The sequence below is a fragment of the Myiozetetes cayanensis genome, unplaced genomic scaffold (genome assembly GCF_022539395.1).
Source record: "Myiozetetes cayanensis isolate MyiCay16 unplaced genomic scaffold, myiCay2020 scf32, whole genome shotgun sequence".
In the NCBI taxonomy this organism is placed as follows: Eukaryota; Metazoa; Chordata; class Aves; order Passeriformes; family Tyrannidae; genus Myiozetetes; species Myiozetetes cayanensis.
In genome coordinates, this window is record NW_026087544.1 from 2,561,924 (window position 1) to 2,585,511 (window position 23,588).

The following is a 23,588-nucleotide window of genomic DNA, read 5'->3' on the forward strand; positions in this document are numbered from 1 at the left end:
CATGGCTCCTGTCAATACTGGCTCCCATTCAACTCACACAGCGTGAGTCAGGCTGATGGACTGGAGATGGTGTATAAACAGGGAAAGATGCCAGATTAAATACTAAACACTTCTGGGGAGGGAGTGATGGACAGGAGTAGGTTACGGGTCCCAATTAATGCAGTTATCCTCTGCTGCAGACAGGCTTTGAGGAAAAGCCTTTGATTCCCTGGAACCAAACCTTCCTCAGCCCTCTCTTTACCTCTTTCATAGTGTAGGGAGCCCTTTCCAACAGGCACTGCTGTACCCAGAAGTTAAAGATGGCAACAATTCCTTAGGACACCTCACCCAGCCTGTCTGATGCACCACGGAGCACCTGCACTGCCTGGCTTCACTTTAGGTGACTTTGGTGACAAACCTCCTGAAACCTGACTTGGGGATTTAAGAGGTTTGATGTCACTCTGTCAGGAAGGAGCTCTTGATTCTCCCCTTTTATTCACCTGGTCCCATCCTGTGCCTCCCCACAGCACTCCTTGCAAAGTGCCCAAAAGTCAACACACAGGAAGATCATGAGCATGAGAGAGAAACTGCTACCACAGCTTGTGCTTTGCATCAGGCCAGTGGCATTTGCAAAGCTTTGAGGGGAGGCAGAGACTCCCCTTCCTCCCCTGCTGCACTCTTGGTTGTCTCAGACCCCCCCACAACGACCTGAGCCCCCTCTTGTCACCCCTTCCCTGTCCCCATATGCCCAGCAGTGACAGCTCAGCCCTCACCACTGCTCCCTCCGTCTCCCTCCCACGGCTGGCAGGTTTAATTTAGCCAATTTTCAACCCTGCTGGTTCCTTTGAGATCCATGTCAAGGTTACTTTCCCACCTAATGCAGAAGCACATTGAACCCTTCTGGTTTATCACACAAACGTGACCTCCCTGTCTGTCTCGGCAGACGAGACACTTGGGAATTAACGTCCTGCTTTTCTTCCCTTCCTCCTGGCAGCTTTCTGGGAGCTGCTTTCTGTCAGCTGGGGCTGCTTCCCTACCTGATAGTGCATCAAGGTGTTCAGGCGCTTCCAATCTCCCTCGATCTTGGTGGTGATGTCTTCATCCTGCAGGACCACGCGGGCAATGCGGCCCTGCCGCCACTCTGTGGGAGAGGCAAAAACCCAGGCACACACCAAGGTCAGAGAGGGGCCAAGCTCTGCAAAACCCACCAAGAATCCCCAATCAGCCTCTCTGATCACCCCCCTGCTATCAGGCAGGGAAGCTCCTACCCAAATCCATGTCGACAGCCCTTGGTCTTTGGGAATAGGGGACGTTTTTGTACACGGCATCGAGGATCTTCTCCTTCACTTGGGTGATGGTGTCACAGTTCAGCACCTTCACGGGGATCTCTGGACTGTTCTCATTATCTGGGTTCACACAGTTTAGGATCTGGAAGAGAAGGAGAAACACACCATGCTCTAAAGGATGAGCACCCACGAGAAATGTAACCACGTGTCACAACAGCCTTTTGTCATTAAAAAACCCCACTGCAGCCCTAATTGCTATTGCATCAAGTGTATTTATATAATTATTTCTAAGATAGGAGTCCTAGAGAGTCCATATTCAATGCCCAAATGAGATAAAATATTCCCCTCAAACCTGCCTTTCCAAAGGCTTGGCTCAGGTTATTTGCACTGGAAAATTAGGGATGCACCTGAGCTGGACACTGGTCTTTATTGCACTGACAGCACTTAGGCCTCACAGAAGTGGCCTAATCACAAGGTCAGCAGAGCTCCCATGGGAGGGACAGCAGTGATTCCTTGGCAGCTCCTCCAGCATCACTCACCAGAGTCTTGTACTCGATCTGCTGCCGGATCAGCTTGTCCTCGCTGAGGGAGTAACGGGCTTCTCCTGTGATGGCATCAATTGGGCCTTTCTCCATCTGCTGCTTGATGGCACAGTAGAGCATGAAGAGTGGCTCTCCAGCACATTCCTGCACGAGAGATGGACAGCAGAGCTGACACAGAGGTGAAAGTGCCTCTCCTCCAGGGCCGCTGGCCCGCACACGGGTTTGGCATGAGATTCCTCCCGGCAGAGGCACAGTCCCACTGGCTCCTTAGCACAGGCTTGGCCCCCAGCAGCTCCTAAAGAGGACAGCCAAACCCATGAGCTCCACTGCTCCCTGGGTTTGTTGTCTTTGGCAGGGTAAATCCCTCCTGAATCTATGTGGCTGTAAAAAAACGGAATTTGATATCTTGATCTCATTGCTCGCTCCCACGAAGCGAATTCTGCGGGGTTTCCAAAACCACAAATTAAGTTGAAAAATATGGGAGCTCAGGAGATGTGAGAATCTCTCCTGTGCACTAAAGAGGTGTAACAGAAACTCCATGACAGGGGAATAACACCAGGAGACCTGAGGGCTGAGCAAGGCTGTGTCCACAGAGCAGCAGCCCCAGGTGTTGGCACCTCCAACAAATTTCCACCTCTCAGGCCTTGCTACTACACCTTTTAACTTGGAGTCTGATGGAAGAGTTTCGTGCCCAGATCCACCCCCCAGGTGGGTGAGACAGCAAAGTGACGGGGTGGGTCTGTGCTCCATCCCTCCTTACCTTGAGGAACTTGTGGAGGAGGAAGGCAAACCAGTTTGTCAGCATCTTCTCAGCCACCGACTCGGTCCTAGGGGGAGACCAGGAGGACACACATCACACTCAAAGCCTGGCACAGCTCTGTGGTGCTCAGGACCAGGATTCCAGAGCAGCAGGATGGGGCCAGCACTGTCCCCCCTCCCTGCACAGAGCTGACAGCAGCTTGCCCAGCTGACAGCCCGTCATAGCCCTGATGGGGCTGGTGACAGGGAGTCTGGTGACACTCAGCTCCTTGCACGTGGTGCAAATTACAGCCTGGCTCAGTAAATCACTGGGATTTGCAGCAGTTCCTGGCAATCAGGGACGGCACAGTGACAATAGAGGAGAAATTGCAGCTTTCTCCCCAGTCCCACCCAGTGTCCTCGCCCCACATTGTGCCCAAGATTATCTCTAATTTAAATACAATGGCTCCTAATGATAGTTTTTAATGCCGGCTCTGCTGGACCCAGAGACTTCCCTTAAAGCACTACAGTCCCTTTTCCTGGGACAGGATGGCTGTGGTGGTGGCAGGGTGTCTCACAGACCCCATCTGAGCCCCAACCCATGCCAGGAAGAGCTGCTGTGCTGCAGCATGGCCAGCTGTGACCATAGCCCTGGCCAGCTTGGCCCAGCACCACCAGCCTTCCCTTCAGCCACATCTGACACCAGGATCCCATCCAAATTCCAGCAAGCAAAGGGGATGAACCCAATACCCTGCTCTCTGCAGCATCCTTTACTCTGGGGACTGTGCTCCCTCTGCCCTCACCAGGAACCAGGTGACCTCCTCCCTGACCTGGAGACAGTCGCCATCCCACTCCACACCCAATTTCCTCACTCTTCCCCATCTGCTCCGCTGCCTTGAATTAAGGACTGCCTCTTGCTATGAACCCACACAGCATTCCAAATGCTTGGAATTAAAAACACACACTGTAGAAGCACCAGGGCCTGATCCCAAAGCCAAGCAAGATCAAGAATAAAGAGGAGCCAGAGATTTCAGCAAACAAAAACTGACGCCAGTCGGCCAGCGGACCTGGGGTCACATTATCCATCATCTCTTAGGATGGCAACATCTGCCAGGAATTTGTGAAAATGTCTGCACATCCCCAAAGAATTTAAGCCTGAATTGATTAACTGCCTAAAAATTCATGCTACAAATTGACAACACACATAGTTCTCCTGTTAGAAATATTTTGGGCACCCAATTAAAGAGGAGAAGCGCTAGCACACTTCCAGGCAGCCACAGAAAAATGGAGAGGCACTGACACAAACTAAAGAATAGGTGAAAAAACTCAAGACAACAGTACATTTGGGACTTGATGGTGAATATTAATTTAATAAACCACTTTGTTAATGGAATATTAAATTAAGAACTAGCAAGTCCCACAGTTAGCCCTCCCAGAGCAGCAATGCTGTGTCCTGTCCCTGTGGGCTGCTCAGGGCCTGACACCAGCTCTGTAAAAACAACTGAAATATGGAGTGACAGAGAAGTTGGGGCATATTGCATGGGAGAATGGCACTGGGTACTCCATGTCTAGCTGTTTCCTTTTATTTCTTTATCAGAAATACAAGATCAGCTGAATGGAACAGCATAAAGAAACACCTCGGAGCATCTCTGTCAAATCCCATTTCTCCTTACCCTCCAAGCACTGCATCTCATCTCAACACAGTCTGACGCTGTGAGATATTTGCAGAGCATCAGTCCCAGGGACAGCCAGCAATTGAGTTAATCATCACTGTCCTACACTGGCTGAGGAAAGGGGCAGCTCAGAAGCTCCATCGCTGCTGGGAACAGCTTTGTAAAGCATTCCTGCCTCCTGTGCCTTGGGAAAGGGATGGCTGGGTGAGCCACCCCCCAAACTCTGCCTGCCACCCCAAGGCCTGACCTCTCTTTCTCTCTGCTCTGTTGAGCCCCAAAATCTGCTGCAGGGCTTTGTGCTGCCCCTGCCTGGTGTCGCTCTGCACCATCACAGGTCTCTGAATGCTGGTAGAGATCTGCCCTAAGAATAAAAAAATAAGCTCCTGAGGATTAACATGGAAGTAGAGAACCCCTAGACTTGGAAAACCCCTCTCACATCAATCCCATAACGAGGGCAAAGCACGAACGAGTCTGATGCCAGGACCCAGCGCCTCGGCTGCTCCGCTGACTTTCTGAGGCACCAGGAAGAAAACAAACCTAAACAAAGCCAAGCTGAGAGAACCCAAAAAATAAATATGTATTTTATTAATTTTCCCTGCTCTATCTAGGTCTCCAAACTGCTGTGTGCTCTGCTCAGTGCCAGCAACCAGAGCAGCTGTTTGATTTAACGTCAACTTTCTTGCTGTCTCCCGTGAGGGGCAGTCGTGGAAGAAAGAGAGAGGGGAAAACGAGGAAGAAAGAGGGAAAGTGTCAGTTATCAACTGCTGCCACGGGAGAGCTCAAAAAAATTTTAAAAAGATGTATTTCACTTTGTGGTTGATCACTCCTTATTAAGTCACAGCAAGACATCCCAGGCTGGGTTGCTTTCTGTGCACCAACACCCGGGCATAGGGCTGGGACAGGGCTGCAGCCAGGGATTTAATGGGATCTGGAGTAAAAGGACAAAGGGTAAAGCTTTTAAACTAAAAGGGGGTGGAATCAGACTAGATATAAAGCAGAAATTTTTACGATGAAGGTGGTGAAAGACTGGCCCAAATTGCCCAGAGGGGCAGTAGACGCCTCATCCCTGGAAAGACCCCATTGTCAGGTTCCCTGTGAAATGGGTAAATCCTGGTGCAGGACAGACAGCCCTGATTCTTTGCTGGGTAATTCAGGGAGGAGGGGGCCCAGCTCTCATCACCATCCCTGTGTTTGTTGGAGCTCCACGAACAGTCATTATTGATGGCAGAGGCAGAAGACGCCTTCCCAGCGACTCATCAAACCACGGGGGAAATTAAGACGGCTTCCCTTCTCTGAGATGAGTTATTGCCTCCGCAAACACAGCCAGATTTAAAGCAATTTCCTGTCAAGTATATTCACTGTGGCTGGAGGAATCCCTGAAATTTTCCTGGAGAGGTGAAATCCTCCCCTCACATTCATCCCCCTCACTCCAGCAGAGCCCCAGGCACAGCCCATGGGCAGCTCTGCAGCACAGCCAGGGCCAACAGGGATGTGGGACCACATCCAGTCATTGTTCCAACACCTCTAGGGCTGATGACTCCACCACCTCCCTGGGCAGCCCCTTCCAAAGTTCAACAACCCTTCCAGTGTCCAAAATTCCTTCTGATGCCACCAGCAGCGTGGCTGTGCCAGGCCCGAGGGATGGGTGGGGGGACCGCACTGACCCGTCCCCTGCCTGTCCCTGACCTCACCTGCGCAGGAGCAGTTTGGGATGGTTCTTGTTTTCCAGGTTCTTCTCGATGAGGTCGGAGAGCAGCTGCTTCAGCACATCCGTGGCGTACTCCAGCTTGCCCTGCAGCCCCGTCATGATGAGCGAGGCCACGTTGCCGCGGTCGCGCATGGAGAAGCTGCGCTGCAGCTCCAGCGTCCGGATGAAGGTCAGCAGGAAGACTTTGTTGTTGATCAGCTGGGCAAAGAGCTTCAAGGCCTTCTCCACGCTCTGCTGCCCGTTCCCTTGGACCTGAAGTGGAGGAGAGCACGCCCATCAGCGAGGCAGAGGAGGGCAAAGGACTGGAAGGCAGCTCTGCTCAGCCCTGCCAGCACTCTGGGGGTAAACCATGGAATCACAGAATGGATTGGCTTGGGAGGGACCTTAAAGCTCATCTCATTCCAACCCCCTGCCATGGGCAGGGACACCTTCTGCTATCCTAGGCTCCAAGCCCTGTTCAGCCTGGCCTTGAACACTTCCAGGAATGGGGATTCAACAATCTCTCTGGGCAACCTGTGTGTGCCAGGGCCTCACCACCCTCACAGGGAACAATTTCTTCCTAACATCTGATCAAGACCTACTCTCTTTCAGTTTGAACACCTTCCCCCCTGTCCTGTCACTCCAGTTCCTGATGCAGAGTCCATCTCCAGCTCCTTCAGAAACTGGAAGGTGCTGTGAGGTCTCCCCACCACCTCTTCTCCAGGCTGAGCAGCCCCAACACTCTCAGCCTGTCTCTGTAGGGCAGGTGCTCCAGTCCCCTTAAGCTTCATGCCCTTCTCTGGACTTGCTCCAACAGTTCCATGTCCTCCTTATTTTGGGGGCAACAGAACTGTACACAGCGTGGTTTAACCCTGGGTTCACAAGCCAGCACCCCATCTCTCAGGGTCTGAGCATCCCTGAACATGGTCCTGGGTCCATCCTGAGCAAACATCACCCTTCCTGTCCTCCCTCAGCACAGCTCCCCTTAGTCCTTGCTCTGAGTTGCACTCTCTGCACACCATAAAGCTGCTGCTTTGGGGCTAATGGCCCTACAAATGACACACAGTTCTGCTTGTTCTGCACAAAAAGTGACACTCTTGTAAGTAAATTAAATACTAATTTAGACTATTGCTTTATTATGGGACAAGTGTAAAAAATTAATTGAGGCTTTCAGCCAGTTGCAGATTCAAGTAATTCATTACAAGTGAAAATGATGAACTACATGAAGCAACTCTTTACCAAACATCTTGGAGACTTCTGTATTGGTTTTACTAACGTTACATAATTAAGCAACTGCGTAATTGGCAACACATTTATCACTTCTGCAATTCCGTTTTTCATGAGTAAAACAAAAAGCATTTGTATTTGTTTGCTAGAGCATCAGCTTAGTTGGCAATCCAAACAGCAAACAGAATGCATGGAGCTGGAAAACTCGGGACACAGGAATGGGCTGGGAGGAGCTGGTTCTGTTTTATGGACACCACAACAACTGCTCGGTGCTGGTGACCCACTGGAATCGGAACTGAGGCATTAGGGCTGCCTGGAAAAGCAAAGCAGCCCTGTGGAGCACAAACCACCATGACTCCTTCCTCCTGGAGATGGAAGTGCTCGCTCAGAGGCCGGAATGCCTGGGCAGGGCATTCCGCTTGCCCTCCTGTGGACACGCCGTGGAACAGCAGCAGGATGCTCCAGGCAGGATGATCCAAGGATGCTCCAGGCACACGGCATTCCCCTGCACCGTAAGGGGACTTAAGGAGGACTTTAAAGCACACCCATAACTTTTCTGACATGCTCTGCTGCCGGCCCACAGCAATATAAAACCCCATAAAATAAAAATAAAGCAACGCCACGGGGGAGACACCAAAAGGAACCAGGCAGTGTGGGATGAGATAAAACTGCAGCTCCTGAGCTAAAATAAACTCTGGGCTCGCCCCACTGACCTCGGGGCCTCTAATAAGGTTTGGTGTGAAGGCATAAAGGTGCTTCAGGGTTTTCCCACGGGCTCAGGGAGACTTGGAAGGGCTGCAGCACAGGCTGATTGTTACCTCCAGCTCCCGCAGGACAGGGTGGTCCTCGATGCCAGGGAAAAGGACCCTCATGGCATAAGTCCGATAGTCCAGGTAGGGGATCCCGGAGCGATCCAGGTCGCTGGTCAGCTCATTGATGTCCGTCTGCAGCTCTGCAAAAGCTGTTCAGGGAGAGGAGAACAGGACACAGAGAGGTGAACTCTGGGAGCTGAGGCTTAGGGAGAAGGTTTTGGGGAGGGCTGGCTGCCTGCTCTCCCTGTACACCATAAATGGGTCAGCTCAGGAGCTGCTTCAGAGGAGCCCTGGCCTCGTAGCTCAGACAGACCCTCACCCTTGGAGGCTCTGCCTCAGCCTCTGAGAGCAGGAGAGCACACACTGCACAGAGCAGATGCTGAGAACAAAGATGCTGCTTGATTTGTATGCGGTTCACACCTGTGTGCACACACCTAAAACACCCTTAAAGGCTGCAGGATAGAAATAAGGATCTATTTTCATAACTTGGTGCCTCCCATTCCTTTCTTCTTCTTCCCCTCCTCTATCAACAGTTGCCAAAATAATCAAATCTGATGCAGATCAAATCCAAGCTGCTGCAGGGGTCAGGAAGGAATTTATTCTTCCTCTCATAACATAATATCATGTGTTATACAGCTGTATGTGTCTGCTCGTGTTCTCTCTCCAAAGTGTGACATGCTGGCTCAGTGAGCCCTCTGTACCCCAGCTGGGCTGTGCCATTGCAAAGCTGGGCTTCCTCCTGAATATATCTCATTTTTTGCCCTGTGCTTTCAAGGCTATCCTTGAAATCAGCTGAACAAATCCAGTGCAACATTGTCTACATACAGGGGCCACGCTGTGAAATTTGCAGCTTTCTGTTTATTTTATTTTGATTCACTAAGCCCATTTCCAGGCGGAAGGGGACAACAGCAGCACTCCCCAAAAAAACACCTTCACCTGGGCTTCACCACAGAGGGGACCAGGCTCAGCTGCCTCCTTGCAAGGGACTGGACTTGTCCATGTGGAAACCTGCAGTCAGCAGGTGTGACTACTCCAAATAACATACAGAATTTCCCAGAAGCAAAAGCCTGAGGAGCTTTTCCTGCCCCTCAGCCCTGTTACTGCTCTGGGCTTACATTTGTAGACTGGAGAAGGGACTGGACCAGCTTCTCAGCCCTCCTGTCTTTCCTTTTGGGATAGATAGTGCTACCTGGGGGTCTGAACCTCCTCTGCACCCTTTTTAAAAGCCTCTCACTAAAAAGCCATCAGACAAGGGGCCACGCCGTGCTGGGCACCCCGGGGCGGGCGCCGTGCGATCCAGGCGTGTCACTTAAGCAGGATCAAGCTCTAATCCTATTCTCTGCACATCAGGGGGCAGAGCTGTGTTCTGCTGCTGACACACTTGTGGCTGCCCACCCTGATCCCACGGCAGGGTAAACCCCACAGGGGCACACACCCCGCCCCTCGCTGCAAATTCCGGGGGACTGGGAAAACTGGGAACCCGAGCACGGAGCTGCAGCACCCAGAGAGCGCCTAGTCCCGGGCAGTACCGACCCTCCTTGCACTCCAGGGCCACCCGGGACTCCAGGTTGTCCATCTGCATCTGCAGCCTCTTGAGGGTCAGGTCGTTCTCGCGGGACTTGCGCTTGTAGGCGATGAGGACGATGATGACGATGATGAGGAGCAGGCTGCCCCCGGCCGCGATGCTGACGATGGCTGGCAGGGTCAGGAGGCTGTCTGACATGATGCTCACCGAGCCGGGGGAGAAGATGACCCCACCAACACGCACCTGCAAGGCACAGCTCGGGTCACCGGCAGCATCAGGGTGGCACCTGCCCCAAAGCCCCGTCCTTCCCACCCCAGATCCCTCAGGGAGCACTGAACCACCCCTATTTAAGAATATAAAACTCCAATTGCCTTCAAGCACAGAGGGTGCTGCTTATGTGAACACAGGGAGGCTTCAAGTGATGATAAATGTGCCAGCCCTTCACTATCTGGGCTTTGTTCTTATTATCTGATGGCTCCATTTGACTTTCATTTTAGAAGCTTTCAACTCCCTATTGTAAACCGTGGACATTAGCAACCCACTGATAATTTCACTGACAAGAAACCAGAGAGACTGGAAGGAGAGAGTAGAGAAGGGAAGAGAAAGCCCCACGTGAAAGCTACGGAGCAAACAGGCTGGAGTTGATGCCAGGACAGGCTTTTCTTGGATGTGACCCGGCCACAGATGCGAGCAGCTCTCAGCCAGGTTGTGCTTCTGGGAGTCACACTGTGATAATCTGAATATGTTTTGGATGCTGAACTTGAAGGAGAATAAATCACAATTACAATCTCATCTGGGCTCCACTCAAGCACTTCGGCAGCTGCGTGGTTGGTCTGCGAGAGGGGCAGAGGAAGATGCCCAAAACCAAAGCAGAGGAAGGCACCGACTGTTACCCTGGATGAGGTTGTTGATCCAACCACTCCAGTGTTCAGATGTTCCTGGCTTCTGCTTCAGGAAAAGGCAAAACCTTTCCATCCACTTAGCAGAGCAGGTCTGGCTACGTGGGCTGATGAGATCCCTACAGGAGGGAGAACACTGGGAATGATCTCACCCTCATCCAGAGGAAGGATGGTACCCGGTGCCAAAGGCACTGCTGGAAAGGTCTGTTCCTTCTAGAAGGCTCTGATAGCAGGGAGTGAGTCTCAGGGAAGGACAAAGTTTCTCTGTGCTAATCCACATCAATATTTTAAGCTTCCAATTAGACAGCCATGAAGATCTAAAACCCTCCCAGTCCTTGGACAAGACCTTGCATTCAGCGTCCAAGCGAGTCAGGGAGCTGGAGGAGGAGCAGAAAGGATGGGAAGGAGGGAGGAAAGGGATGCTGATGGAGAGTTTGGTCCCTCACCATGACTTTGTGCTGTCCCGTGAGGTTTGGGGGCTCACACAGCAGCTGGGTCTCAGAGACAGTGACAGCACAGGGTGTTTCTCCAATCAGCACGGTGTAGTTGAGCTTGGCTCCTCCTGGGGCAGGTGGGCACAGGTTTCTGCCCTAGGGACAAGCACAGAGAACACTGACAAAGATGCAGCCCATTTCTCTGGTTTCCATCTCATCCCCAGCTTGTGCAAACAATGGGACTCTGCCTGGTGTATCCCACTCTCCAAAGGAGGGATAAAACTCCAATACCTGGGATTTTTTTCTCCCCATGGGGTGGGCAGAGGGGCTCTCCTTACCTTCAGGATGATGGGTGACCCCGGCTTCTGCTCCAGCACCCCGGTGGGGCTCAGCATTTCGAACGTGGGGTTGGGGTAGTAGATGAATTTGGTGTCGTTGTAGACCAGCAGGGACTGCACGTTGTTGAAGATGAACCCAAACTCGTCCGGCCGCTCCACGGCATCCAGGCCGGGCCGGTACTCGGGGCTGAGCGGGGGGGCGAGGCACAGCAGCACCGTGGAGTTCACCACCTTGCACACCTGTGGGGAAGGGGCTGCTCTGAGAGACAGCACAGGAAAACCCACCCTGAACCTGGACAGTGATGGACTGACTCCCGAATTCCCTCCGGAACGTCGAGGGGATTCAGGTTTGGCTGGAAATATTTAATCCAGGCTCCATGCTTGATGATCTCAGAGGTTTTTTCCAACCTTAGTGGTTCTGTGATGTGTTATAACCACGGTTTGGGGTAATTTGCTTGCCCTCCATCCAGCACGAGGACACTGGTGCAGGGATGGAGAGTGAGCCCAAAAAGAGTGGCTTGCACAGCAGGCCTTCCTCCTTTCTCTTTGCTCTTTTCTTGCTTTTCTTTCCAGTTCCATCCCCTCTGGCAATGCTAGCTCTGAAACAGGCCCATAGGGAGTATCTCCTCCCTGCTGCAAACGGGTGGTTAGAGACAGTTCCCAAATGCCAGGGAGGGAGAGGAACCATCATCTGACACTCGTGGGCTGGAGGTAACGTGAAGGTCATCTCCTGCCAGGCTGAGGACACCCACGGCTCCTCCAGCCCTCAGAGCAGGGAGATGGCTGATTTATGGGACTCTTGCCTTGTAAAGCAGCAAGAGCCCAACCGTTTGGCCTCCCTCCCTAAGTGGAAGATTTAATTTCACTCCATTTCGTGTCTCCAGAATTATTTTTGTAGCACTATAACTGCAAGTGCTAGCAACAAAATTAGATGTCTTTTTAAAAAGAGCTCAGATGAAAAAGGTCTTGAGGGGGAGAAAAGGAATGGGAAAAGACTGCTAAGTGATTTGCCCTTTCCAAGATAATACAGATTCAGTCACTAAGATCACTGCATAGAAACAATATATTTCAGTTTTACTTGATCAAAACAATTTCTGAGGTCCTGGAGGTACAATTCTTCCTTGTAGCACACAAGAACATCTCTTAGTTCCCATTTAGCTGGGGATTCATTCCAGTTTCTCACTCATGGACTGAAAAAATACAGATAGGGGGAGGAGGTGGCGTTCCAGATCAACCCCAAACTCTGCTACCAAGTCCTTGCTGTGGGAACATCAGGGTGATAGGAGGCATAAAAGTAACACTCAGCTCACCAAAACACCCAGAGCCTCATGCCCAGGAAGGTTCCCCTCTCTCCTGCCCTCCCTGGGCTGGTACAGGCTTGTCAGGCCCAGAGCTGAGGCAAAAGGAGGTTTATTTATAGAAGGAGGCCAGGGACAGACTAAACTAAGTGAAACTAAGCAGCCTCAGAGCTTTGGTAAGTCTCAAGTGTGCAGCTCTGGGCTTTTCCAGAAAGCACAGGACTGAAATGGGAAATGTGGAGCAGCTGGGAATGATGGGGACAGCTCCACTTGGACTATCCATCAGAATGTGCAGAGCTGAGCTGAGTACTGGGGAAAGGAGGGATCTCAGGGGCTCTGACAAAAGGGGAATTTCAGGAGGGTAATGGGTTTATCTGCCCCAAGAGTGAATTTGAGGTGATGGAGATGATCTAAACTGAAATCCTTCCTTTCTAGCTTCGAAAACTCCTTGGTTACTGTGCTGCCGAGGAAGTCATTTCCCATTTCTGCACGTCCCCATATTTGGGCGAGTCTGGGAAACACCCCCAGGGCAGCTTTTGCCACGGCAAGGCTCACCCCACAGACAGCACTGGCACCAGTAACCACGTGTCTGCAGGCAGGTGGGGGGGTGCAGGAGGATGCACTGTGCTGACAGCACCTACTTACGTTGACAAACTCCTTCCCATTGTACTTGACGCGGATCCTCGGCTCCTGGATCACGTCCAGGTTGGAGCCAGTGACAGTCAGGGGCGTGTGTCCGCTGTGGAGAACAGGGAGAGACCTGATTAATGGAGCTGGGGCTGTGCACAGAGCCTGGGCCTGACAGGGAGGATGCTTGTTGAGCTCAGAAAGATGTTTTCCTGCAGCCACCAGCGTGGATTTATACCCGCTCCTGAGTCACTGGGGAGGGGTGTCCCTGGATTTTCTGCTCTCAGCTGCACCCCTTCCCACCTCAAACACTGCCAGGCAGCGGGACGAGGAACCAAGGAGATCAAGGGAGCTGAGGCTAAACACGTAAGACAATAAATTAGTCACAGTGTTTAATGATTTACACAGCACTGGTTTTAAGGCCCACGATAAACGGCTTGTGCAGTGAAGGAACTGACGTGCACTTGCCTCTGGACTGCAGACACAGCAAGTTGTCACACAGGGCAGGGGAGGGACAGAGAGCCATCAGGACCACGGGAGATACAACCCCCAGGGCCAGAGTACCCCCTTTCTCCTACAGCCAGTGCCCTGAGGAAAGCCTTGCACTCTCCCTTCACGTGTTAACTGGAGCAGCACAGCCCAGATTCACTCACGGCTCCAGCATCTCCAGAGCTGCTCCCTCAGACCCCTCTGTCAGCAGCCCTGAGCAGCCCATCCAACCCAGCTCCTCTAAAACCAGACAGCATCCTGAATTTGGGCTCAAAGCAGACATCTCCAGAGCCTCCTGCGAGACACTTACCTCTTTCAAGGGCAATTTCAAAAAAAATAATTGGAATTTGATATGAATAGCTGTGTTACAGCCCTCATGAGCACAACCATTAAAGGAAAATTGCAGGATGAGTGTGGCCCAGGGTTTTTAGCAGTGACAATGTCACGATGATGTGACAGCAGCAGCCACCCCGTTCCCAGCAGTGAATCTGGGCTGACAGTACATTTTGATTAACAGCAGCTTTTTCCTTTCTTCAGTGGTTGCTGGTTTTGTTTTATTCCAGGACTACAAGAAGGAGCCTTTAATGAGCAATTGTGCCCTTCTGCAGCAGATGGGAGTGATCTTGGCTCTGTTTGTGCTCCCAGAATCTCGGTGCAGACTGGCTGCTGGAACTGCCTTGGGAATCACGACTACTTTGGGAACTGTGATTTTTGGTAAATGCAAACACCACAGATGCCCAGCCCTGACAAATCCAGGATGCTGGGTGGGATGTGAATTTCCAAACAGGCCCTGAGTGAGTGCTGAGAAGCCCCAGACAAGGTGAGGTGTCGAGGCCCCACTGTCAGATCCACTCGTTACCTGGCGATGCTCCACTCGGGCTCAATGTGCTGCACCTTGGGATCATCAATGTACTCAAACTGCAAGGTCCTCTCCAGCTGAGCCCTGTCCACGCTGACAGACACCTGAACAGCCCCCAGGCCGTGGGCTGATGGGGCTGACACGCAGACTATCTCGTTCATGGATCGCCTGTGCAAGAGGGAAACACAGAAATTTTAATGGGTTACGGTGTGGGGGCAGAAAACAGCCCTTTGTCCTGTCCTGGGGCAGCTCACTAAAGGGCTGAGCCATCAGTCAGCCCCACACTGACACCTGTGAAGCTCCCAAGACAGGCAGGAGGGTTTCACTGGCACGGGAGGGAGGGAGTGGAGCTCTGCCCACCGCGAGAGCAGCGCAGCCTCCCTGAAACCGCTCTTTGTGCCAAACTGCAGCCTCCCGCATCCCTCTGAACCCGCTGCCTTCTGCTGGGCGTGTGAAAGCAGATGGCTGCTTTTTAAATGGGATGCATAAGCTCACACTCAAAAGCCAAATTCTTCCCCCTCCCCACCCCACTGCACACACGAGGCCCTTGTGAGCGGCATAAAGGAGCCCCCGGCAGGGAAGGGCGATGCCACGGTCACCGCTGCCTTTGGCTTTGTCTCCCCGTCAGAGCAGGGTGACCTCGGCCTCGGTGCTGGCTGGCTGGACACAACAGACCATCTGCTGCCATCAGAGCCCTGGAGAAGGTCGAGGCAGCAGCGTGGTGAAGTGCTGTCAAAGCACAAAGGCGCTGGTGGGTGGGTGGATGGATGGATGGATGGAGAAGGGGAATGAGATCTGAGCATCCAGAATGGAGCTGTAAGGAACCACATGGCTCCATGGTGAGCCTGGACATTGATCCTACAAGATGTGCTGGAGGGACACCCCTGGAAGTGTTCCTGCACAGCCACCCGTGGTCGTCCTTCCTGCCCCAAACCTGCCCCTGGCTCACAGAAAAGTCTGTGGCTGTTTCTGTGGCTCATTTAGTTTTGGGTTCTCCCAGGGAAGAGGGCAGGCAGGTCTGCAGCACCAGCTGGACAGTCTGGCACTTAAATCAAAAGCTGGTCCTCCTGAATGTCCAGTCTTCACCATCCTCACCCTCCTCAGGGGCTGTGCAGCCTGAATGGCTGAGTGTCCCTGCTCTGCTTCCAGCAAAGCTCCGGTGTCTGTGCCTGGCAGGTGGATGATGTGTAATCCTATTTTAGGGCCTTTACACACTTCCTCCCCTCCCTAAGGAGTATGGACACATCACTCAGCACTGGGCATTTCAGGGGGCATGGAACAGCAGGTACCACAACGTTCCCAGCTCACACCTTGGCACTTCCACCCACCATAACCAAGGGAACAGAAACAACCTCCTAAAACACCTTAAACAAATTGGACTCGACTGTTTCTGTTGATGCAATTACACATCTACCCCTTCCTGCCCTCCTCCTCCTCCTCCCTCCCTCATCCTATTCTCACTCTCCACCTAGGATTAATTTAACCACAAAGGCATCCTTGTGTGAGGAGTGGGTTTCTCCACCTTCCTTGCTGAGTCTTGGAGTGTTTCTACAGGTGCCTGTGCAGCTGATGAGATGCCTGCTGCTGCCTGCACTGCTGCTGCCTGCACTGCTGCCTGCTCTGCTGCCCACACCAGACCCCACCGTGCCTGCTTAGCTCTGGCACGAGATGCAGAGTGACGCATCGCTGCTGGCAGAGCAGCTCCCAGCTCCCTGTGATCAGCTAATTAGCTTTCTGTGCTATTATTATGTCGTCATGGTGAATCTACCCACTCCTCCGATCAGAGAGGGGAGAATGGGGGAAGCTGTAATTAGAGGGAATCTCATTAGAAACCGCTTCATCTCGCCAGGCTCCCCCCACACCCTCGAGTACAATTGAAGTTCATTGCCTCAAAACAGCCCAAGCCAAACAAAACGCTCAGCGTGACCCCACGCGAGGGATGGGGCTGTTCACACACTGCTGCTTGCTTTGTTTAAAGTTTCTGCTTCCTGCTGTAACTCAGAACACACAGGGAATCCAAAACTCTTCCAGGTTTGCAGGTCAGCGTCTGCAGGTTGCCTGAATAAAATCAGATATTCAAGGGATGATATTCCAGGGCTGATTCTGCTCTTTTGCTGGTGGTAAAACCATTCCCTGTGTGCATCTGAGGGAGCAATCTGGCATCTTTGTTTTGGATATGGGAAGAAACATTGATGGACTGGTTATATTGCTTAGCACCTGGGAGAACTGATCCACACTGGAAGGTCTCAGCAAATCCAAACCTCCCAAAGCACCATCCTGGGATGGATGCAGTGTAAGCACTGCTAACAAACAACCCAACGTGCTCCCACATCTGAACGCCCACACCTCCCCTATCAAAGGACCTCTCAATCTTCCAGATGAGAAATTCACCTCCAGGGGTCTTTACTTTGCCAGAAGCTCCCTCAGTTCCTCCTGGGAAGCCTGAGTGAAGACCTGACATGCAGAATCCCTTGGGACACCAGGTTCCCACCCAGGAATTGCTGCTTCGGGCACCTCGTGGGTCAGGGTAGGGCTGTGTGCGTGGTGAACACAGATGTAAACACAGATGTATCTTCTTCTAACTAAGCCCCAAGAAAACACATCAAACCCTGCAAATGTCAACTCTGTGTTTACACTGCTGGGTAAAAAGCAAATTTGCCATTGAAAGCCCACTGGAGATTGATGGCTGTGTGAGTTCCTTGGCAGGAGGTGTGTGCAGACCCCATGCCCTGCTCTACCCACCCCTCACTCAGATAATTTTTAGGAGGTCGAGGTACCTGCAGCAGTGGCTGCAATAAATGCAGTGCAAGGTGTTCATCTCTGAAAAGAGAATCCAGGTATTTCTTATAAATGTGACATTTTCTTCAGACTAACTGGGCTGGGGGCAGCTATTGATGACCAACATAAATATTTTACCACCACAGTGATGTTTGTCTGAAACTTTTGGACTAATTAACACTGCAACAGCACTAAAACCAAACAGTGCACAGCACTAACACCAATGAATCCCTCCAGGGCTCAGTCACAGTAAGAGAAAAGATGGTTTGATGCAATAAAAGAGGGACTGAGATCCTTCAGGGGTTCCCAGATGCAGTTTTCCCGTGGCTGCACGTTCAGCTCCAGCAGATCCTGGTGGTGCAGGACCAGGATGTGCAGGCAGGAGCTCACACTGGCCCAGCTCATCCTCTTACCCATAGAACTCGCAGGTCTGGTTTCCCAGGAGCACGGACACACGGCTGCCAGCTCCCAAATAGTGCCCAGAGATGGTCACCATCGTCCCTCCCGACTCAGGACCTCGGCTGGGATTCAGGAAACTCACCACTGGAGTCTGGAGAAAGGAAAGGACAAACTCAGCAACCCTGCCTGCACTGAGGGAGCTGCTGTGAAGCACCATCCCTGAGCTTCACCTTTGGCTGAGTGGCGATGTCCTTTTAACAAGGAAAAGCAAAATGTGTCCAGGGATGTGCCCTGGACACCTGACAAACGTCCTGCTACGTTTTCTAACTCAGCTCTGAAAGGGAGATGTGACCCAGCAAAAGAATTGCAAATTCAGCCTTGGCAAAATCATGGACTCACCTTCGACTTTGTTCCTAAGCAAAGGCAGGTTGATTGCACTGCAGTTTGAAAAGCTGAATATATCCAAAAGCAAACTGCCAGAATGGAAATTTGAACCCGAATATTTGGAGATTGTCAGCGTGGGAAAGGATTAAAAAAAAACTCCACCAGGGTCTGGCAATGGGAAATGCTGCCCAGCTGCAACAAAAGGCAGCACCATCAGCTCCAGCTCCATATGAACCACCAGTGATGGAACTGTGGGGGCAGAGCCTGTTTCCCATTGCTGATGGAAAGACATCCTTGGTGGGCAACTTAGATCCCACTTGGCATTTTACTGGTGAAATTATCACAGCAATGCCACATCTCACCCTGCCCTGCACCAGGGTGGCTGGTTAAACCCTTAACAGAATTTGCAGAAAGCAGGTACCCTTTTATTTCTTCTCAATCAGTGGATATTACCAAATTGTTTTACTAATGCTTTTCACATTACCCTCTTTATGACTCGTCAGCAAAGCCTGGCAGGCTCCCAGCTCCAGTCCCCTGGGATCACCTGCTTGGCAGCTCCATGAGTTGGTCATGTTTTCCCTACTGTTTTCCCACTGCAACACGTGTTTTCTGGGTGTCACAGCACCTGCCAAAGCAGCTCAGACCAAAAGCTTGGTTGACCCTGACTCCTGAATAGACCAGGGAAAAATACACCATCCACCCCACTGTGGATATTTGGGGAATAATGCTGCAGGAGGGAAGGATTCATCCTTCAACTGCTCCTGGTCAGCTCTTATCCTGCCTGAGGTCAGCAGCTGGAATTGATGATCCTTGTGGGGCCCTCCCAGCTCAGGATATTCAGTGATTACCTCAGTTCACCGCAAAATCAGGCAATAGGAAATAGGAATGGCAATAGCAATGTTCACACCAGGCAGGCTTGGGAGCATTTTACAGAGCCAAGAGGATTGATTCCAAAATGCAAAAACCCTCCAAAGGATGCTCAGTGTATGACTGCCCATCAAAAACCTCCTTCAAAATGAAGCCCAACCCTGGGAACTGTTCCCAAGGTGATTCAGGAACAAGCTGCCATGCTCTGGACACTCCAGATAGTGAGACCCCACCAACAACCACCCTCCTCCTCCTCCTCCAGCCCCATCCCTGGGGCCAGATGGCTCGTGGGAGCCCAGGGACAGCAAAGAACAGTTATTTTACACATCCCTGAGGTCCAGCAGTCCCCCCACACACCAGCACAGAGTGTCCTGGGCAGCCCAGCCCTTCTCTGCATTCAAAATCGATGATAAACACTCCTCGCCTACAAGCATCTGATGTTTCTGGTGTGAGCTTCACCTTGCAATCCTTGGAAATTCAAAGCATGGCTAAAAACAGAAACTCAGGCTGTAACCCTGAGTGGTCACTCTTGTGAACAAGGAAAAAAACCCCCAAAAACAGGAGAGCTGAGAGCCCATCCCAGAGACCTAAAAACTCCCGAGGGTGGGATGCAGCCGGCCTGAGAGCTGAGTAAGAGTTTTCCACCTTCAGCTCATGCTTTGGTGATAATTATGACAGATTTACAGATCCAAAGCAGCTCCAAGGTTCCTCCTGCCCAGATAAAAGGGGTGTCATTAAGGTGACAGCGTGGCTCCTGCTCCATGGCAGGCACCAGATGAGCTCACGAAGGCAACAAACCCTCTCAGGGTCAGCACAGAGCTCTGCTCCGAGGTACCAATCAATTTTACTGCCGACTTTAATGGCATAAACCAGCTGTAATGGAAGCTGTGGCGGTGCTAAAGAGAAAAATAGAGGCCAGCTAACAAAAGGAAACGATGTGCTGGAAGTTTTAGACGCCTGAGAGAAAAAAAAAAAAAAAGGAGCGATAAAAATCAGTGTAAGTGCTGGAAATCAGGAGTAACAATGCAAAGGGATAATGCTCAGCACATGCACCAGGTTGCTGCAAAACACTTCTCCAAGATTCATCTCTGCAATTCCCTTCCACTGGTCCCTGGTTATTATTTAGCACAAAGCTGGTGTCGCAGGGGAATGTGCCTGGGGAGAGTGGCAAATCTGGGACTACGTTGGCACTGTCATGACCAGGGGGATTTCTGGAATATTCCAGCAAAACGGGGTGATGTTTTGCACCCCTGCTGTTGCTGATTAAATGAAATGCCAGGGCAGGGTGTTTCCTCACAACACTGAGAGGGTGGCAGGGCCTGGCCTGATTTATCTCTCAATTAGTTTACACATTGTGGACAATTGTTAAGTGCTGGCATTTCCCTGCATACAGGTTCCACTGAGCACATAATCAATGGGGCTGGATGAAATGCCCTGTTTAGGCAAAACTGGAGATATGGGAAACTCCAGCTGTGGCTTTTCAGTTTCTGATTCAAAAAGCTGCCAATCAAACAACAGAAAGACCCATGCCATCGCTGGAAGTCCACCAACCCCAAGAGCAGGTCTCCACTGAGCAGACAGAGAAAGCCTACGCTGAACCAGCATCCTGGGAGTGTGGGGGGAAATCCCTGAATATTTTAATGCAGAATATGAATAATATATAATGCAGAATATGACATATAATGTTCCTTCCATTCCATGGGGAAAAATTAAATCTATGGCCACAGAAAATCAGATATGTTTATGTGTCAGCTGATTCAGTTCTGAGCAGAAGTTCAGGCCCTGAGCTGCAGAGGGACAGGCTCTGGTGCTTCTCTCCTGCTGTTGTGTTTCTGTTTTTGTGCAAAAAGGTCCATTGGTGCCTGTACATATAAACACATATGTACAAAAACATCTCAAAAACGAGCAAGGAGCAGTCCCAGATTCACCCCCAGATTATCACATGCTTTGAGGCTGTGGCACAGGTTGCCCAGAGAAGCTGTGGCTGCCCCATCCCCTGGAAGTGTCCAAGGCCAGGTTGGATGGGGCTTGGGGCAACCTGCGCGAGTGGAAGGTGTCCCTGCCCATGGCAGAGGGTTGGACCTTGATCATCTGTGAGGTCCCTTCCAACTCAAACCATTCTATGAGTCTATAACCCCTCTTTTGAGGTGCAAACCTGAACCCAGATGCTGTGGGAACCCCAAGCTGAGGTTTATTCCCAGGCCTGTGCAAGCTCTAGATCCTGAAAGCTGGGCTTGTTGACTTGGCAACCAAAAACTCTGCAACATCAGCACCAGAGAAAAACAGCAATTTCAGGATGGCCTCCTGGAGTTGAGCCCTGTCCATCTGACACAGGCACTGGCAGGGCAGGGCTGTTCCCGTGGGACCCCCGTGCTGTCCCCCCTCGCCAGGACTCACCACAAACATGAACTGCTGCACTGACTTGGCCGTGAACTCCGGCTTGCACTCTCCGATGCACAGGAGCACTGGGCCGGAGCTGATCCCCGGAAGCGCCTGCCCCATTTCACAGACGATCCTGGAAGGAGAAATGTCACAGGGAAGCTCTGGCAGGAGGTGCCAGCAGTGCCCCTGCACAGCTCCATGCAGGGTTGGCTTCCTCTACTTCTTCTTCCTTTCCCTCCCCCCGCCCCCCTCCCCTTTAACTTTGGTATCTGCCTCTTTGGAAGAAGTTAATTACTGAGTCTATTTTTACCCCATGTAGTAATTTAAAGGAAAAAAAAATCAAAATTAGACATAATTATTACAAGCTGTAAACTCCAGAGCAAAGCAGAGCACTAATGGCAATATATTAGCCAGTAGCAAAGTGAGTGCGAAGTCCTTAGAGTAACAGATGAGTTCATTAAGGGAACAGCTCACACTGCAGTCTCCCAGTTAATCAAAACTGGAGAAGCCTGCTCAGGAATGATAGAGACAGCCATGGAGAGCAGCTTTTGCAGGGACACAGGGCTGGCTACAACAGAACACGCTGATGCTGGGCACAGGAGGCACTGGCATCAAAGGACAGGGTCCTCATGTTCCAGCTCAGCCCTGTGAGGCTGGGAAAGCTGTAAAGGTAGGGAGAGCTGCTGGGGTTAAACACATAACCCAAAAATCCCAGGGCACCAGGGATGTGTAACAGCAGCTGGGGCTGGGATCAAGAGGATGCCAGTCACGCCAGCAGGTTTGAGGGAGGTTTTCAAAGGGGCATCAGCTGGCAGGGCTCTCCAGCTGGACATAAAGGGGATGGATGCTGCTTGCTCCTGTGGCAATGCTGGAAAGATAAATTCAAGAGCATCCCTCCAGGCACTGGAAAGCTGAGGGTGGGAGTAACCTGCCTTGGGGATGAAAACCTGGGGGTAGGAGGAATAACCTGCTTCAAGGAGGGGAACACGAGGGAGGGATTAACCTGCTTCAGGGGTGGAAATTTGAGGGTAGGAACGATCTGCTTCAGGGATGGAAATCTGAGGGTGGGAGTAACCTGCCTGGAGGAAGGAGGATAGAAGGAGTAACCTGCCTCAAGGAAGGAAACATGAGGGGAGGAATACCCTGCTTTGGGGATGGAAATCTCAGGGTAGAAATTATCTGCCTCAGGGATGGAAATTTGAGAGTAGGAGTAACTTGCCTCGGGCAGGAGATGCAGTAACCCCCCTGATGAGACATTTGTGGGTGTCTGACCCTGAGAATGAGACCAGAGGAAGAGCCAGAGCATCCCATGCCCAGAGAGGCTGAAGGAGCAGGGGGAAGCTCCTCGCTCTTCTGCCATTCACACACAAACGCATAAAAGGCTCCAATTTGGGATAGGCAGCGTTCCAGCCGCCTTCAGCGGCGTTAAATTCACTACAAATAAACTAAAAAGACTAAAGGGAAGAAAAGAACCTTGCAGATCGCCTGCACAGGTGATGCCAGGAGGCCTGATGAAATACATACATGCTGGTAAAGAGCTGGAACATGCACGTCCTCGTTGCTGCACATCAAAAGGGGTTGCCTAGAGAGACGCTGCCTTTGGAGAGCAGGAATTGAAGCGTCTCAGCCGTGTGCCTTAATCTGCCACGTGCTCCTCGCTCTGCCTTTCAACCAGACAGTGCCCCTGCACCTCTCTGCCTGTTATTTGATCACTTTTCCTCCTGCAGGCCAGCAGCAGGGCCAAGGGAGGAAGCCGTGCTCTGATTTTGGGTGCAGGGCTGGCATCTGGGAGCAGCAATCCCTGGCAAACAAAGCCAGGGGAAGTGATCTCTGACACCCCACGGGCAGGAGAAGAGAGGGGAGGTTTTCCCTCCCACAAGAAGCAAGGAAACACCCAATACTCAACAATTTGCCAGTAGAGCAGCAGCTGCCACGCAGATTGGGCAGGAGTGGATGCAGGACAGGGCACAAACGACCCGGAACACCTGATCCTGATTCCTGAGGAAAGCCAAATTCCCAGCAGGTGCCTTGTTACAAAATGATGCATTCGGCAGAGCTGTAGGGTGCTGATTGCTGGGCTAAGTGGCCCTTTCACCAACATTAACCTAATTGCTGGCTGATAGATTGCGTGGCTGGAGCATATGGCGAGTCATTACAGTCTTGGAATTCAGTCTGCCCACAGAACCCTTAAGAGGGTCCTTTTATCTGCATTCATCTTTAAAAGGCAGCTCTCATGCTAACGCTTGCTGTTATCTGCCCAGGGTAAATGTTTTAATGATGTTAACAAACTTTGAAAGCTCAAGAGCCGTAATTAGAGTCATGATTATAAAATCAGGGTTTCGTACCATCAAAGGAAGATAATTTC

General features: G+C 51.5%; 1 protein-coding gene across 2 annotated transcripts in view; it reads right to left on the reverse strand.

The window, feature by feature from the left end:
• Positions 1–23,588, reverse strand: part of PLXNA2 (plexin A2) — a 163,944-nt gene that overhangs the window by 16,048 nt on the left and 124,308 nt on the right. For both annotated transcript variants that reach the window (XM_050326688.1, XM_050326689.1), the window contains exons 14-26: positions 21,239–21,356; positions 17,605–17,741; positions 14,414–14,581; positions 13,084–13,177; positions 11,141–11,380; positions 10,815–10,958; positions 9,478–9,712; positions 7,951–8,093; positions 5,910–6,178; positions 2,568–2,634; positions 1,805–1,951; positions 1,248–1,407; positions 1,017–1,120 (exon numbers count right to left, since the gene is read on the reverse strand). In XM_050326688.1, coding sequence (XP_050182645.1) covers positions 1,017–1,120; positions 1,248–1,407; positions 1,805–1,951; positions 2,568–2,634; positions 5,910–6,178; positions 7,951–8,093; positions 9,478–9,712; positions 10,815–10,958; positions 11,141–11,380; positions 13,084–13,177; positions 14,414–14,581; positions 17,605–17,741; positions 21,239–21,356 — 2,026 coding nt within the window. The remainder of the gene's footprint in view (positions 1–1,016; positions 1,121–1,247; positions 1,408–1,804; positions 1,952–2,567; positions 2,635–5,909; positions 6,179–7,950; positions 8,094–9,477; positions 9,713–10,814; positions 10,959–11,140; positions 11,381–13,083; positions 13,178–14,413; positions 14,582–17,604; positions 17,742–21,238; positions 21,357–23,588) is intronic.